This window comes from Miniopterus natalensis, chromosome 6 (genome assembly GCF_054644295.1).
Source record: "Miniopterus natalensis isolate mMinNat1 chromosome 6, mMinNat1.hap1, whole genome shotgun sequence".
Classification (NCBI taxonomy): Eukaryota; Metazoa; Chordata; class Mammalia; order Chiroptera; family Miniopteridae; genus Miniopterus; species Miniopterus natalensis.
In genome coordinates, this window is record NC_142086.1 from 35,782,255 (window position 1) to 35,799,920 (window position 17,666).

General features: G+C 41.9%; 1 protein-coding gene across 2 annotated transcripts in view; it reads left to right on the top strand.

The window, feature by feature from the left end:
- Positions 1 to 14,230: 14,230 nt before the first annotated feature.
- NECTIN3 (nectin cell adhesion molecule 3) overlaps positions 14,231 to 17,666 on the top strand; it is a 97,720-nt gene continuing 94,284 nt past the window's right edge. For both annotated transcript variants that reach the window (XM_087818147.1, XM_087818146.1), the window contains exon 1: positions 14,231 to 14,403. In XM_087818147.1, coding sequence (XP_087674273.1) covers positions 14,244 to 14,403 — 160 coding nt within the window. In that variant the 5' untranslated portion in view covers positions 14,231 to 14,243. The remainder of the gene's footprint in view (positions 14,404 to 17,666) is intronic.

Here is a 17,666-nt window from a genome sequence, read left to right on the forward strand (position 1 = left end):
TTTTCAAAAAAGTTTCAAACAGAAAATTTATTTAACCCTTCAATTTCCTGCCACCAAATCAATGCTACCTCTCCCCCTCTCTTATTTACGACCTATAAAAATGGAGAAATGTTTCCTCTTATTATTCAAGGCCAATCTCTCCACATAGTTTGTGGATTATATTCCCTTCTATACTTCCAGAAAACTCACTGGCTTGTTGAACAAACTCAAAAAGAATAAAGAGGTTTTGCTAGAAAATAAATAACAAAAATTTATTCAAGGATCTTTGAGTTTGCCAACTTGAAATACAGCTAAGCAAAACCTAGACATATTCTGAAGGAGAAAGAAAAGCTGAGGGTACTTGTAGTAAAAAGTACATTCTTGAGAAGAATAGGTCCTGCATTCTTAGCTTCAGGATTGGTCCAATATGGTAATCTTCAGATATCCAGTGGTCTGAACAATGGAACAATTTCTTCTGGAGGTCATTTAAATGGCAATCTAAGGGTTTGAAGTGCATTCAGGCATTGATGCACAATAACCTGATGTTCCTCCAGGTACTGGAAAAGGACAGAAAAGTTCAGAAGTTTAAGCTCCCGGCTTAGTTAAGGCAAGAATAGAATTATTTTCTCATGCATAAATCTACTTTTTCTCCCCCCATAATTTAGTAGCTTGATTATATTGACTCTATTTTATTTCTTCACTCTATTCCACAGGCTTTTTACTCTCAAATTTTAATTGCTTTGAGTAGGCAATATATATAAATGGTTAAAAGTTCAAAAATTACTAAAGTAATTATGATGCAAAGTCTCTTTTTCATTTCTAGTCCCAGTGTCCTAGCTTATCCTTGGGGCAAATATCCCACAAAAGATATTCTATGCACACACAAGTAAATTATGCAAACTACCTTTCTTATGTGTTTTTTAAAAAGCAATACACCTTACACACTGTTGCATATCTGGCTTTTTTCATTAAAAAATATATTGGAGACAATATTAATTCATAAAGTATTGGTTCATTATTTTTTAGCTACATGCATCAATTATAAATGCCTCATAAATTATTTAACCTGACCTCACTGATGGACATTTTACTTGTTTCCAAACTTTTATGTTATAAATAAGATTGCAACAATTTTGTACATTATTTCACATATGTCAAAATATATCTACAGGTTAAATTCCTATTAGTTGGATTATAGGGTTAAAGGATAAACATAATTGTGATTTGGATAGATATTGCCAAATTATCATCCAGAGATGTCAAATCAAACTACAGCCCTATAAAAAATGGATGAGTGATAACATTCACCCAGCAAAAGGGTATCACCAAGTTTTCTGCTGATCTCATAAGTTTAATTAGCATTTTACTTATTATGAGTAAGCTTGACAATCTTTTTAAATATTTAAAAGCCATTTGTAATTCCTTTTCTAATAAATATGTTCATATCACTTTTCTGGTCTCTCATGTTGTTGTGTTTTTTTAAAAATTGATTTGTAGAAGTTATTTGTATAGAAAGACAGCTTTTAAAACATGAGTTGCAATTATTTTGGCCATGAATAAAATATTTTATAGTCAGATTTATTAAAGTTTTACATTTATGGCTTCCGGCTTTTGTTATATAGTTAGAGAGTTCTTTCCTACTTGAAGTTTATGGGGGGAAATTCTTATGGTTTCCTGTACTACTTTTATGATTTCTGTCTTCAAGTTTTCTTCATAAAAGTTTTACATATTTCTTGTTAAGATGATTTCTAGGTATTTTGTCATTTTTATTGTTATTGTAAGTGGATCCTGTCTTTTATTCGTTTTCCCAATTCATTTCAATATATAGAGGCTACTAATTTCTGTATATTAATTTTGTAGTCAGTCAACTTACTGAATTCTCTACTTTCAATAGGTTTTTAGGGTTTTTAAGCATACAATTATATCATCTAGAAATAGTGATAATTCAATATCTTCCTTTCTGTTGTTTTAACCTTGAAATTCTTTTCTCCATTTTCTGTATTTAGTATCCCCAGAATAATGTTAGACAATATTGTGATTGTAGGCATTCTTGTCTTGTTACTCAGATAATCTTACATTGTAGATTACCTTCTAACTCTCTAATAACATCAGCTTGTTCCTATCTCCTAGATCCTTCTAATCTTGAAAAACTCTCTGTGGCTACCACACTGTTCTCCAGCTATTGCTCTCTCACGTTTCTTTCAAAGCCCAACGCCTTGAACATTTTTTATCTCTGTTTGTTCTTCTCATAGCCTCCTCTTTCCCTCATTCCTCCATTACTTTTGTTCTAGCTTCTGTTTCCACCACGAGGCAGATGAGAGGCACTGCTTTATCAGTCAGGTGGCACTCAAGAAGCTCTCTTCAGTGCTGGTGATGACTGCAGGAAGACATTCCTGTGGTGACAGTGGCAGCACTGTAATAGATGGTGTCTGATGGGGTTCAGGACACATATGCCAAGATATGGCACCTTGGCATATTGAATGTTTTAATCCGAAGGAGTTTTAAGAATAGTGGAAACAAGGAGGTCATTCTGACCTCGCACCAGCTATCCTTTCCTGAAGCAGCTCATAAGACCTTGTTATGAAAGGTGCCTTCCCTGTACCCGGAGGAAAGGAAGATCCTTATTTCCAAAGACAAGGGGACACCAAGAAGACTCAAACAAGCAGGCCTTGCTGAGTTCCCCCCCGTTTATACATTTACCTCATACTCTGTCCTATCATATTTCTCCATGACTGTCTGCTCTTCATCAAACATAGGGCAAAATACTGACTACTGGAGCCCAGAGTCTTCCACCACTTTTGTTGCTGCTACCTGAGACTCCACCAGAAGCAGAAAAAAATGATTTACTTATTCCTCCTACTTTAAAAGTCCTGCCAGTGCTACATAGTGGCAAAACTAACAGGAAATGTGCTGAAAAAGGAGTCTGTAAAATGTAGTTTGCTGGCTTCCAGCTCCTGTGATTCAGAAAACAAAGAAGGTCAGGAATGGAGCCAAGAGCTATATACAAATAACTGGCTCATGATTCTCTTCTGATTTTGTGTGTGTGTGTGTATTTATTATTTTATTTATTTTTATTGTTGACAGTATTACAGATGTCTATCATTTTCTCCCATTTTACTCCTCTCCACCCAACCTACCACCTCAGGCCTTCCCCACACTATTGTCTGTGTCCGTGGGTCATGCATATATGCATATATGTTATTTGGTTAATCGCTTCCTGTCCGTCCCCCTCCCCCCCCCCCCAATTTGTCATTCTGTTCCATGCATCCATATTTCTGGACCTATTTTGTTAGTTTATTTTGTTTATTAGATTCCATATATAAGTGAGATCATATGATATTTGTCTTTCTCTAACTGGTTTATTTCGCTTAGTACAATTTTTTAAACTAACCAATCTGTGGGCTTTGCACTGAATCCTTCTGAGACACACACACGCTGATTTGGTTTTCATAAGGTTAATACCAATTTATTTTAGGGGTTTTAGCTTAAATAACAGCTCATCAATGAAGCTATTTTTGACTCCATGTATTAATTTGGGTCCCTAATATATACTCTTCGGTACCCTATACCTTTCCTCACAACATTAATAAAATTGTGGCTAAAAAGTTGCATAATTATTGATTTAATATCTGCCTGCTATGTTAAACTAAAAGGTCATCGAAAAGAAGGACCTCTATGTCTTCTTTCCTGCTACGTCTCTACTGCATGGAGCATGAACAATTTGGAATAAATATTTACTGAATAATTGAAATGTATCTTCTTGCATGGCATTTGAAAGGGTAGTTCATTCATTGTCAATAATGCCTCCAGGGACAAAATATATAATAGTTCTGAAAGGTTATTTTATTATTAGGTAAAAGGGTCAGTTTCTAAGAGATTTCTCACATGCTGTTAAACAGGTATTGGCAAAAATGATATATTAGTTTTTCTAGGTGAGTATTAGAAGTATGAATGCCTAGATCTTTTTCAGTAATATAGTATATTTCACAGTTATTTAAGTAAACATAAAGATATCAAAATAGATAGGAAGAGACACATTCAAGGAATTAAATGAATGGAATTCTTATGAAATGTAGTGGGCAAAGTAGAAAGTACAAAGAAAACTGGAAAGCAAAGATTCCCTTCCATTCTAGAGGCTCTAGCTAGCCTCAATGACATATGCAAATAATAAAGCCTGGTTATTTACCCAAATATTCACACACATTTTATACCAAGTCATATTTCAAACAGTGAATGGCAATAGCTAAGCATTAATGTATTTGATCATGAGAGGGATAGAACTGATTTCCTTGACAAATCGCTTACAGCTCCCCAATTTAGTTTTAATCATTAAGTCAATTCCTTTGTCTGGCTTTTTATTTCCATAAAAGATTGTAGGGTACAGGAGGGTAGCAGAGATATCAGCAGTCTGTTATTTTTAAAGCTGAGTTCTTGATTCTGAAATTGGATTTTAAGAATTCTAATACTCAAAGTGCTTGATGTGTTTCTAAGAGGTGAGTTTGTATCTATGCTTTTCCATCCTCAGGTGCTTAGAATATAACAATCTCTAGGTTCTGATTTGTGGGGGGAGGTGGAGATGAGGTTACTGCCAATGAACTCTTAAATTATTGCTGAGGGAAGGGCAGATAAGTTAAATTAGAAGATGACTGATGCAATTCAATCTAGGGGAGTTTCAATCTTTTTCCAGAGGATACAAAGCAAGGAAAGGGATGGGAACCTGAGGAGAAAGGAAAACATGTGGAGCTGTCACTTTAAAGATTTCAGTAAAGATGATTATAAATACTACTGAGTAGCTTTGAGAATCCGAGGGGAAGTTTGATACCATGATTTCAAGAATAATAACGGGTGCCCTGTAGAGATTTTGTCAAGCAACTTCTGATCTACGGCAGGAATACTAAATGTTGTTAGTGAGGTTAGCAACTCAGACAAGAGCTGATGATGAGTGCATTATTGGAAAGCTTGCGGGAGAGCACACTCTGGATAGGAAGATGGAAAGCCAGAATGGGATTAACGGATTTGAATATCAGTGTTAGAAGACAAAAATTGGAAGACAAAGAGTAAATTCAACAGTGATGATACACTGGTAGGAATACAGGAGGCTTGGTTAGAAACAGATCTTCATGTGAGAAATTCCACTGAGACCAAGGTTGAAATGTGTTGTCAAGGATTTCCAATAGAAGCAAAAGATAAAAGTGTACACAGAAGTAAAAAAGAGAACAGGCTGTTGAGCGAAAGCTATGGAACAATAATCTGGAAGTTGATCCACCTAGCCCTGCTCCAGCATTGGTTGACGAAGTCAAAAAGTCCAGAAGCTTTCTGTAGAAGATGCAAAAAATCTTAATTTTTAAGAGAAAATCATTTTTCCCCCCCATTTAGTTTTAGAAGATAAGAATGTTAAAGGCAAGGATACGGGGAATGTCAAAAGGCAATGTGGTGATGGGGTTCCCACACCAAACAGTTCAACTCTCTAGACCAACTGGATGTTCTACAATTCAATTATGACACTAACTACCTGGAATTAGCACACACCCCATGAGTTAAGGGCCCAGTCCCACAGACTACCCCCACCTTAGATGCCAATCACAAGTCTCTAGTTGTCACCTGTATTTGTGACCAACCGGCTATAAATCTATGGCTCTCTCCTTGGGTTTGACAATTGCCTAGAAGGGTCCTCAGGACTCAGGGAAAAACTTATTGCTGGTTTATTATGACACAACTTAGAAATGGTCAAAGGTAAAAGGTGCATAGAGCAATGTACGTGGAAGAGGGGGGAAAGCTTCCATACTTTCTCTGAGTGTGCCAACTTCCTATGTGTTCACCAACCTGGAAGCTTTCAGAACCACTTCAGTTAGAGTTTTTAATGAAAGCTTCATTAAGTAGACATGATTGACTAAATCATTGGCTGTTGAGGATTAAGTCCATCTCCAGCCTGGATCTCCACCTTGCATATTGGGGGGGGGGGGGGGGGAGGTGGGCTGAAAGTTCCAATTCTAATCACAGGACTGGTTTGTCTGGCAACCAGCGCCCACCCTCCAAGAGTCACCTCATTAGCATAAATGCAGCTGTGGTTTAAAGGGGCTTATTATAAATAAAAGACACTGCCTCACCTTATTACTCAGGAAATTCCAAGGGTTATAGGGGCTCTGTGCCAGGAACCAGAGACACAAAGATCAAACATTTATTTCTCATTATATCACAATTAGTTTTCTACTGCTGCCGTAATAAATTAGCATAGGCTCAATGGCTTACAGAAACACAAATTGATTAGCTTACAGTTCTGTAGGTGAGGAGTCTAACACTGGTCTCACTTGGCTAAAATCAAGGCATGGGCAGAGTTGCATTCCTTTCTGGAGGTTGTGGGGGGAAATCCTTGTCTTTGCCTTTTCTATTCCTAAGTGTCGTCTTAGTATCCCTTTCCTCTATTTTCAAAGCCATTAACATTGCATCTCTGACCATTTTCTGTAGTCACCTGTCCCTGATTCTTCTGTCTTCCTCTTTGACTTTTAAAGACCCTTGTGATTATATTGGGCACACCTGAATAATTCAAGATACTTTCCTTGTTTTTAAAGTCAGTTAATTAACCATTTGCAGACTTAACCCCCTTTGCCATATAACTTAACATATCTGTAAGTTGGGGGGATTAGAATGTGGATATCTTTGGGGAACCATTATACTGCTTCCCTCCTGAGGAACTCTGCAGAGGTTTGTAAGCAATAAAGAAGGATGCTGAATTATGCAATCTGGTTATGGAAGGCAGAGATTATCAGAACTGTTTTCAAGATTTCAGTGGATGTGAGCACATGAGCCTTAACAAAAGTCCACTCCCAGGTCGCTGAGGGTTAATACGCAATTCCTAAATCTATGTTTAAAACCACTAACACTAATACTACTACTAACAACCACCACCACAACAAACAACTCTTGGGCTTTATAGATCAAAACTGTTCTAAAGTCATTACATGAACTAATTTTATCCTGAAAGGACATTGTGAGAAAGGAATAATCATTTTCCCATGAAGAAACTAAGAGACTCAGTAACTTGCTCAAGATCACAAAGCAGAGAATTTGAACTGAAACCCCGGCAGTGATGCTTCAGGGCTAACACTGCACCCTACAGCCTCCCTATGTACATCTCTCTGGGTTGTTAGAAGTAGAGTGGCTGAAGAGTATCTGTTTTGGCTCAGCTACCAAAGAGTACAAATTAGGTTAATTAGGGTAGGATCTGTTGAAACATCCACTAGGAGAAAAATGACTCTTCATTGTGCTAAACCTACACAGACACCAAATTTCTTTAGTTCAGTTCAATCTAAATACAATAGCAAGACCATCCACAAAATTATTCTTTCTTTTCCCTCCCTTCCATTCAACAAATACTTATTAATGATAATATAAAAAGAAACTGTACTGGACATTCCTTGAATCTGAGCCATGCCCATAAGAATTAAAGGAATAATATAAAGAGGAAGTAAATTATAAAATTTGCCCTAAAATTTGCCCAATCATTTTTATAACTATCAATTATATTATTGCAACCTTTGTCATTTGACCTGCCCCATTTTCTTCTCCATATCCACTCTTCTAATAACTGTCTGTCCTTTCGCTTGTGTCTCTTTTGTCTTCTGCTTCCCTCATTTGCCTGCATTGTGGTCTCTTAGCCAGCCCTGCCATATCCAAACCACTGTGGGAATAAACTAGTTTGTTTTAAAACACTAAGTTCTCCTAAAATTATTTTCTTTTTCCATTCACTTTATCACTGCTCAACTCAGACCTTTACTCTCTCTGTTCTTACGGCTTCCTAATTTTCTGCTTGTGATTCTCCCAAGTCCCCTGACAATTCATCCACCCTCATCTTTACAGTTCTCTGACTTTTCTAGCAAACCTAACTTTGTCATTTCTTACTCAAAAGCCTTCGTTTCCATGATCGACCATGATACAGTCTGAACTTCTTTATGCGGTTTAAAACCACCCTGCCCACCCGTCTAACTTTTTTACCCTTTCTCATTTCCCTTTGCATTTTACCCACTGGCAGCACAGAAGGACTTGTGGTTTCTGAAACACGTTGTGCTCTATCACGCCTCTGTGCCCGCCCAGCTACTCTTCTCCTATTCCCTCTGCTGCTTTTACCCCATTTGTATGGAAAACTCCTGCTCATTCTTTAAGACAATTCAAATGCTGTCTTTACTGGTAGGCCTTTGGTCTTTTTTAAGCATCCGTGGGACTCCTCCTCTGCTCTCCCCTACACTGTACAACCCTTTAGACCAATTGGGTGTTCTACAAGAACACTGGCAAGAATATTAAAGTTTGGGGGATAAGAACTTGGGTTTTTCTATTCCCAACACCTAACACAGACTCCAGCACATAGTAGCTCAATCATATTTCCTATATTTAACCTACCCTTTTGTTTGTTTCTGAGCACTCTCTTTTTTAAAAAATTAAAGTTATTGAGGTGACATTCGTTAATAAGATTATGTAGGTTTCCAGTGTACAATTCTGTGATACATCACCTGTATACTGCATTGTGTTTACCACCCAAAATCAAATCTTCTTGTGTCACCACATATTTGAGTCTCTTTATCCATTAACTACCCCCTTCCCTCTTTCCCTCTGGTCACCATCATACTGTTTGTATCTGTGCGTTTTTGTCTGTCTTGTTTGCTCATTTGTCTTGTTTGCTCATTTATTTAACCTACCATAATGCTACTGCATAGCTCTTCTTTCTGCCTAAATATCGGTTCCTCAGACTGTATTCTTTGGAATCCTAGTGCTCTACAAGAGAGCTGTATATTGTAAATAAAGCTAGCCTTTAGATAGTTATGTGAAGTGTATGTTTGTTTTAATTGTAAGTTTATGAGACAAGTCCCGTTCTTCTTTCCCAAATAATCCTCTTTATCTTGTAGCTCCATAATGATTCTCAAGTTCATTCAAGGTCTGTAAAAAAATTCACCAAAAATTAGAAATTTCTGTGTGTTTTTACCATGACATAGACAAGGAACTTCAACAACAAATCATATGTATATATGACTAAAACACCAACATAATTTCCTCCAAATTTACTTATTTCAAACCCGCCTCTGCTCAATCTGGATTATTGCCAATTAAAGGAACAAGTTTTGCTCATTTTCCTTACTGCTGTTATTTACATTAATTGATGGATTAATGTTGCCTCTGTGCTTTTAAATAGTTTGACTTAGAGACAATAACTGTTACAAGGAAAGGTCTGAGAACAAGTCACTGAAAGATAGCCCATCCATCAAGATCCTATCAGGAAAACAGAAACCATACTATGTTACTAAGGGAATTTAATCATAGGGTGTTGTTACACGGAGGTTCGAAGGGGGTTCTCCAAGCCAAATAGGGGAAACTGAGGTGATCCAGAGAAATAAAATGTAGGAATCCATTATCACCTTTAGCGCTGGGGGAACAAAGAGAAAAAGTTGGGTTATTAGAACTCAGAAGCTCAGAGGAGGGGTCCTGCTGAGGTAGGGATTGGACCTCTGAGAAGTGGGCACAGCCTCACTGGTGCTGGTACCTCTGAGGAATTGTGATGAGTCTGGTTCTTAGAGTGTAAAACAAGTGGGAGGTTGGGACCAACTGCCAATGACAGGGTGAAGGGCTGTTACTGCTGAGGTGATGCTGATAGGAGCAGGAAGCAAACAGAAAGGAACAGGTGTCTTCTCCCCTACTCTTCCCTTCCACCCTCCCTCAGTGACTTCTACTGATAGCACCTACCAGGAAATCAGTTGGCAAAGGAGGCAGATCGCAGAGCCACAACCCCCATATTACAAACCAGGCGAGTCGAAGGATGAACATGGAGGGGAGAGGCAAGAGTTTAATAAGAGGCATCAAAAGAAATTAAATCTAGTCTTAAACAATAGTCAGGGTGATTATCTTCCAGCTTAAAAAACTCAACATGATCATATACTCAAGACCTTAAAACATTAATATTCTGTTGAGTTTATCTGCCATTAGATGTGCATCTGAGTATGCTGTGTCACTATACTTATGTAATCATCCAATCTGGGACCTATATTGCTCTAGATGGTTGAGTTTGAACAGTGAAAAAATAGACATTTCCCACCCATCCTTGTAAAACTTTCATTTTAGCAAAGGGAAAACAGACAGTAAATAAAGATACATCATGTCAGGTGGTGAGTGCAGTGAAGAAAACAAAGCAAGGTAAGAGGGGGCAGGGATTGAGATGGGGGTGGCTTTCATATGAAGTGGTCATAGAAGATCTCAGTGATACAGTGAAATCTGAGCAAAGACCCCCAAGGATATATGAGGAACAAAACAGTATAAATCTATGGGAGCGGGGAGATCTTTTCAGTAGGAAATAGTTACATTTGATAAATGTTAGGCTGGTGAAGATTTGCAAATGGATGGACTTTTTTGTGGGTTTTCAGTTGTTTTTTTTAACTATTTGCATAGTTCTGCTTTAGAAGACTGATTATAGCTGAGCAAAATCAACTTATTATCAAATATAGTACCAAGTTCAAACATTCCACAAAGCATTGCTCATCCCTTTCATGGAGGAAAAAGCTATACTTCTTTACGTAGCAGGTTATAAAAAAATTTGCTGATGGTAAGTGGAACTACCTAGAATAGAGTACATAATGGCCTACCTCTACTATAAAATACTTCGTTTCAGAGTCAGCTATGAAATTCTAATAATAGTCTCAAACCTTTCATTTGGGTTATTTCAGTAAATGTAAAATGCCCAGCACTGTACATAATTACTTCTTTTTTAACATGTCAACTTTTTTTAGTTAAGTTAATGAACCTCAATAATTGGCCAGCAATCTTTTGAGGCAGAAAATGGGATGGATACCATCAGTATTCTCAACCCAAAACAATGGAATCATTTTTGGCATTAGGATCATGTTGCTTTTTATTCAGATAATTTTTTTTCTAATAAAATACATGCACACTTTGGATTCAATGGTACCACAAATATTAATAAGTTAGCTATAATTAAGCATTCCTTCAACCAGTTTGTCCCTCAAACAATAAAGGTGAACTTATCTATAAAGTTAGACAATTAAAAATGGTATAAAACCAATAATGCTCTCGTGTTTAAGGTTTTTAAAAAAATCAACAATTCTGCCCCTTGAAAAAACCCCAGCAGCTATGCCTGGCTGGTGCGGCCCAGCTGAGCATCCTCTCATGTTGGTTTGATTCCAGGTGAGGGCACATGCCTGGGTTGAGGGCTCCATCCCCAATGCAGGGCATGCAGGAGGCAGCCAATGTTTCTCTCCTGTGGATGTTTCTCTCTCTTCCTCTCCCTTCCTCTCTAAAATCAATAAAAACATTTAAATAAAATTTTTAAAAAATGAGCTGTACTACGATATGTAAAATATTTTTCTGTAGCTAATAATAATTTCTAATAGGAAAGCTTGGGGTGGGTATGTCTTCATTTGAGAAGAACATAATTTAAGACTGGACACTATAGAAAGTAGAAATTTGAGTTACTTCAGTAAATTTGTTTTTAACTTAAGAAGGAATCTTGAGAGGTTAGTGGTGCCCACTGGAAGGCAAGAAGTTGGTTCTGGCAGGAAAACCACCACACATGGCTTGTAGTATTTGCACTTAACCTCTGTGCCTAGGCTTCTCCAGCTGTCAAGTAGGAATAATAGTAATTGCTACCTTCTGTGAGAAGTAGAGTGTGCTTTGACATCTTTGGCTGAAGATGCTATATCAACACAAATTATTATTATTAGAACATAATGCTTGTGTGCACATAAAACACCAGCATGGTGCTCTTTTAATGTTTATATAACATCTATAAATACTACTCTTTCAAGCTCTCTCTTCGCTTTAGGTCAGAGGAGAATATAATCATAGCATGTCACTAATTCAATTTCTCAAAATATGGAGCATATATAGTTTTTAAAGCTCTGTATCATCCTTTTGAGAAGCACTAAACCAGTTAATCCCTCATGGTCTCTTTAGCAATTGCACAGTGGCCCCCATAAAAAGCCTTTGGCACCTTTTCAAATGTTGGCTAAATTACTTTTTCTGGAGACTGGAATCACCAGGGAAAGGCTGGGGGGTGGGGGTGGAGGTGGCTAGCGATTACTTAACATGTAACTGAGTATCAGCAACGTGTTAAAGTGCCAGCTAAACATAATTAGCTAGTCACTGCGCGGTGGGCTGTCTAAATTTAGCAGTGAAATTTGGTTTAGGGAAAGGGAAACCAGAAAATAAATTTTCTCGAGGGAAACGGCGGTGTCAGCAGAGCTGAGGTATGTCACAATAGCTACCTTTCGTCAGTTACGACCATCATCGGGATCTCCCAGAGGGAGTGCAGGACAAGTCCTAGCCACAGGTGCACCCTGAGACTAGGTGGTGGGAGGAGCGGCGGCTGCAGGCGAGCTCGGGGTCGGCCGAGGCAGGCAGGCTTAGGGCGGGAGAGCGAAGACGGGGTGCAGGAAAAGAGGCTCTAAACTCACAAGTAGGATCGGAGGCGGAAGGTAAAAGGAGGTGGGCGGAAGAGTGGGATGGTGCGTAGCCTTGGAGGTGAGTGAGACATTGTCAGCAGGTGGAGAACGGGAGACCCTAGTGATTGAAGGGGGGTGACAGCGGGATCTTGGAGTCGGGCAAGCGTTAGTTTAGCTGAGACAGGCGGCTACAGACGAGTTCGATTTTCTTCTTATCTGGAGGAGTATCTGTGACCCTCGGTGGAGAACAGCAAGATCTCCGTAAGATTAATGGTGTCGGGACTGAGGACGTGTGTCCTCTGCCTCCGGTCCCCCTCAGGACAGCTCAAACTGCCCACCACCCCCGCAGCTCCGCGGGTGGCTGTGGTTGCAAGGTCAGGCCACCGGCGCGGCGCGCGGCCGGCGGGCGGGCGGGGCGCGCGGGGCGCGCGGGGCGAGCGACCCAGCTGGGCGCGGGAAGGTCGCGGTGGACCCCAGACGCGCTTCTTCAGGGCGGAGGGTTTACCACTTCCCCGGGTCGCTTTCCCCGCAATAAGTTCAAAGGAAAGCAAGCGATGAAAATAAAATTACACGTGCGAACATGCAAATGAAACAAAAGCAAAGAAAAACACCACCGCACTCGAGGCGCTCCGGTCGGGGAGATCCATGGCCTCCTGTGGCCAGTCGCCAGGCGAGGAGAGCGGACGGCCCGGCAGCCGGGAGAAGCAAGAGCGGGAAAGCAAACCTTCTGGGGGCCCCGCTTCTCGCCCGGCAACGCTGACCCTTCCACCGAGCAGACCCTCCCATTGAAAGGAGCAAGAAACAGCCCCCCTCCCCCCCAAACGTGCCTCGGCCGGCGGGGGAAAGCAGGGCTGGGAAGAAGGGAGGAATTCGGAGAGCAAAGCCGTCCCGGGAAGCAGGAAGGACAAAGTCTCTGCTTTCAGCCCCCCGCGCCCCGGCGAGGAGAGAGAGGACTAGTTGAGCGGGCTGCGTCCTGCTTCCTAGACAGGAACCTTTAGGACGGGCACCCCCATCCCGCCTTCCCCTCCCCACACCCTCCGGGGTCCACGCCGGAGAGAGCGCGCCGCGCGGCCGAGGACAGCGGCGAGCCGATTGTCCCGCCGCCGCCCTCCGCCTCTGTCTGAGTCCCGGCAGCGGTGGACCCGCTAGGGGCGGAGTGGGCGAGACCATTGCAAACGCTGGGAAGGGGGGTACGACGCTGGAGCGAGGGGCGGGGCCTACTAACCTATTCCAGATTTTCCTGTCCTTTTTAAAGCCCTGCTTCGGGAGAAACCCCGTTATCAAAGTGGAAAGAAGAGAGTTGTGGGGTTTTTTTTGAAAGGGGTGGAGCGTGCGTAGGGGAGCGAGGTGGGAGGAGACGCGGCAGGCAGCTCGGGATCAGACGGGAGCTGGAGTTGCGTGGGGAGGGCGGGCGGGTTCCAGCGCCCCGCTCTGAGGGTCGGCTGTCTTTCCCCCCCTCCCGCGCGGGGCGGGGTGGTGCGTTCCGAGTTCCCAGGAGTTCGAAGCGGGCGGGTGCCGGGGGGAGGGGAGTGGCGGCGGCGGCGGCGGGCGGCTCCCGCCTCAGCCTCGGCAGTGGCGTCGGCGACGGCGGTGTCGAGGCAGCGGCGAGCGCTCCGTGGAGTGTCAGCCGGCGGCGGAGGCTCAAGAACTAGGAGTTAGGCGGCCGCGCGCCGGACCTTCCGCCGCCGCCCCCGCCGCCGCCGTCGCCGCTGCTGTGCCGCAGACGCCGCCGCCGCCTCCCGGAGCCAGAGGCGCCGGGTCCTGGGGAGCCGGTGGGGGCGGGCGAGCGGGCGAGCGAGCGAGAGAGGGCCGGGGGGAGGGTGGGGAATGGCGCGGACCCCGGGGCCGGCTCCGCTGTGTCCCGGAGGCGGCAAAGCACAACTTTCCTCCGCTTCTCCCCCCGGGGCCGGGCTCCTGCTGCCGCCCCCGACGCCACCGTCGCTGCTGCTATTGCTCTTCCCGCTGCTGCTCTTCTCCAGGCTCTGCGGTAGGTGAACCTCGTCGGCCCTCACGGGCGGAGGGAGGCGCGACCGGGGGTCCCGGCGCCGCGACCGGGCCGGCGCGGGCCGCTCTTGCGAGCGGCGAGGCGGTTGCGTTCGGCGGTTGGCTGCGCTAGCGGGGGCCGCGGACTTTGGCTGGAAACTTTTGGCCGCGCCCGGGGCGAGGCCGGGGAAGGGCCGGGACCCGCGAGGGCGACGCCGGCCGCCCGCTCCCGTCCTGCGAGGCCGCCCAGCTCGCCGCGCTCATGGCCGGGCTTCGCGGTGCTGTTTTCTGCCTGGAACATCCGTGTGTGCTCCGGGCACCGTTACTTCCTCGCGAATTCGAGCCGGAAGCCGAGAGCGCGGACTTCGTGGCTGGGGCTAAGGTGCGGGGATGCACGTTTGCCGCCTCCCTTCTTCCCGGTGAAACTTGAGCTGTGCGTCTAGATACCTGTAGGGACCAGAGTCCGACGGAATGAAGCCTTCGGGTCCTCCAGTCTTCGCCTTCCACCCTGGAGATGGCACCATGTTAGCCCACCCTGCAGCATCCCCTACAGTCAGTTTTCTTAGGTCCTCCGGCCCGGTCCTGCCCTGTCTGCCTCTGGATGGCTTTGCATTGAGCTAGTCGCTGCCTTCGTTTGTGGGACGTTTCTCTCTCACACACTGTCAGTGTTTAGTTTTGCAAACACTATTTGTTCTCAGGGCTTTGATTTATGTGTTAAATATGGCATCGGCTGTGCCCGGGTCTTCTGATCACAACAAACCCCATGCTTCTTCCCCGACCCTTCCCTCGTGTTTATGGTACAATTTTCCTGTCACATTTGGGAGCTAGTCTCTTTGTAAGTTCTGTTCCTAGGTATGGGAGACTAGAAGCCTACTTGTTAAGGAGACTATAAAAATGTCTTTCATGCAAGAGAGATGGACGTAAGTGATCATTAATAGAAGGCGATGATTTGGCAAAATAAGACCACTAGTCTTTGGGGATTAGCTGTATCTGACGTTTGGTAATACCGAAACACCGCAGGATGTTATTCATTCGAAGACAACTTGGTGAGGAAGGTGGAGAGGCAAAATTTACCTTTGCTCAAAGATTGGTTTACCTAAGACTTTTTTACTGCTACATAAGGCTGCTGTTGGATCTCAGTGTGCAATGAAATCTTAAATGAAACCAGAAGTTTTACCAGTATTTATTAAAAGGAAAGATGTGTACGGATTTCTTGGACAGTGTGATTTAGCAGAAAAAGAATCCTGTTTGGGGTAGGTGTGTCAAGGTGGTTGGTTATGAGGGAGGCAAACTTTTCAAGAGATTGAGCGTCCCTTTTAGGCAGAGCATTTCCACCAGCAGTTCACCACCACGGTTCAAGTAATGAAAGTTTCTGATTTACAAAGTACACAATGATAAATGGCATGTTGTCTTAATCTACAGTGTTTTTGCAGCCCTACGCTCCAGATGTTTGGTTCTACCACACAATTCTTAAAGCTGTTATCTCTTTAAGTTGATGCAGGATTCTAGATTGACTTTGTGTACTGTTCCTTTCCATTAAGAAGGATTGTGGATTACAGTTGGGTGGGAGAAAAGTATTAACAGTTTTACTATTTTTACTTAGATTGTGTTGAGGACTGGGAAAGTATTATTTGTACCTCCAGTAAAGGCTTAATCAGCTAGGCAAAAGCCCTATGGAAGACTGAAGCTAGGTAATATGTACGGCTAATAGAAGGAAATAGAATTTGGGTAATAATTTCACAGTTGTGCAAGTGAAGTGTTGATTGCTTTTTGAAGGAACACATTGATTTTCTCATGGAAGAAGAAAAGAGGTTTTTTAAAATCTCTTTAGTAATGTGCTATAGAAGGGACATGATATTTCAGAGTCCTAAAAATTCAAGCAGTATAGGCAAATGGACTGCGATTTATAGGAGGTGTAAATTGAAGTTTTTAGAGTCAACTCTGCTTGTAGTTGTAGAGGCGGACACTAGTTTTGCGTTCCTGTTTCCTTTTTTGGCTTATAGTGTTATAACACCCTAATTTGTGAACCCTTATGTTGAGTTTTCTCCATCAACCTTTCTCTATTTTAAATTCAGTCTGAGTAGGGCACAGTTGTGACATATGGATGCTTAGTAAGTATGGGAACAGAGTTTTCTTCATGTAACCAGTTTGCTGATCACACATTCATAGTTCTTCTTACAAAGTTTGACATATACTACTAATGTTTGAGTAGGCAGTTTCAGAGCTGAAAATTTTTAGGCTTTAAAGAGATGTCTGTCTGATGATTTGTTAATAGAATGCTTTACTTTTTTATAATGTACAGATTATTTCTTTCTTTTTGCTGGTGTTTTTGATATGTGGTTTACACTTAGCATAGTCTTAACTATGCTCAACTTCTGCAATATCATTTATCAGTACAAGGTAATTTTCATACCATGTTAATTTGCTAAAAAAACCCTTGCAACTGGTATACTCAGTATTCTGAAAGCTATAAAAAATTACATCAGATTTGCTGTTTTGGGATGCACATTAGCTGTCTTATTTGAAGAAATGAACTTTACAGGTTGACAGACTGCCAGCTTTTGATGCATTTTTTAAACCTAACAAATTCCTAGGTATAAAGGTTAAGGAGACTAGATTTATAATACCATCTGACTGATTAACCACATTTTTTTAATTCAGGAATTTCATATTCCTTGATGATTAATTCATAGGTGATTGGATTTATCTTACTTTTCTTTCCAACATTTTCCTTGAGATGTAGAGAATATTAGCAAGGATATAGTATTAATAAAAGAAGCTAAACTATTTGACCTTACTTAGTAAGTTCCTATTCGAATCTAGGATTTTATAATTTCCATTTTCAGTAAGGTTTTTTTAATCTAAAGATGATGTTTAGAAGATTATAGAAAAGATCTAATATGATATTGAACTTCTAACAGCACTTTGAATACTTTTTATATTCTTGGCAGTTGATAGGTACTTGGGGACATAAAACATGAATAAAGCAGAACCCTGGCTTCAAGGGTCTTATAGCATTGTGGTAGACATAAAGGAAATAGATGATTATAGGACAGTTTGGAGTTTATGGTGGAGATCTGCATGAGGTACTATGCCCAGAAGAGGGATACTTAACCCATTAGGTAAAGATATATGAATGTGAACTGACAAAAGTCTTTCTGAAAAAAGACTGCCACATACTAGATGTGTGAGTCATTGGCAGATTAACCTCAGCAAACTTAAAATTTCTCTCTCTCTCTCGTTTTTTTTCTTCTTTTTTTTTTAAGG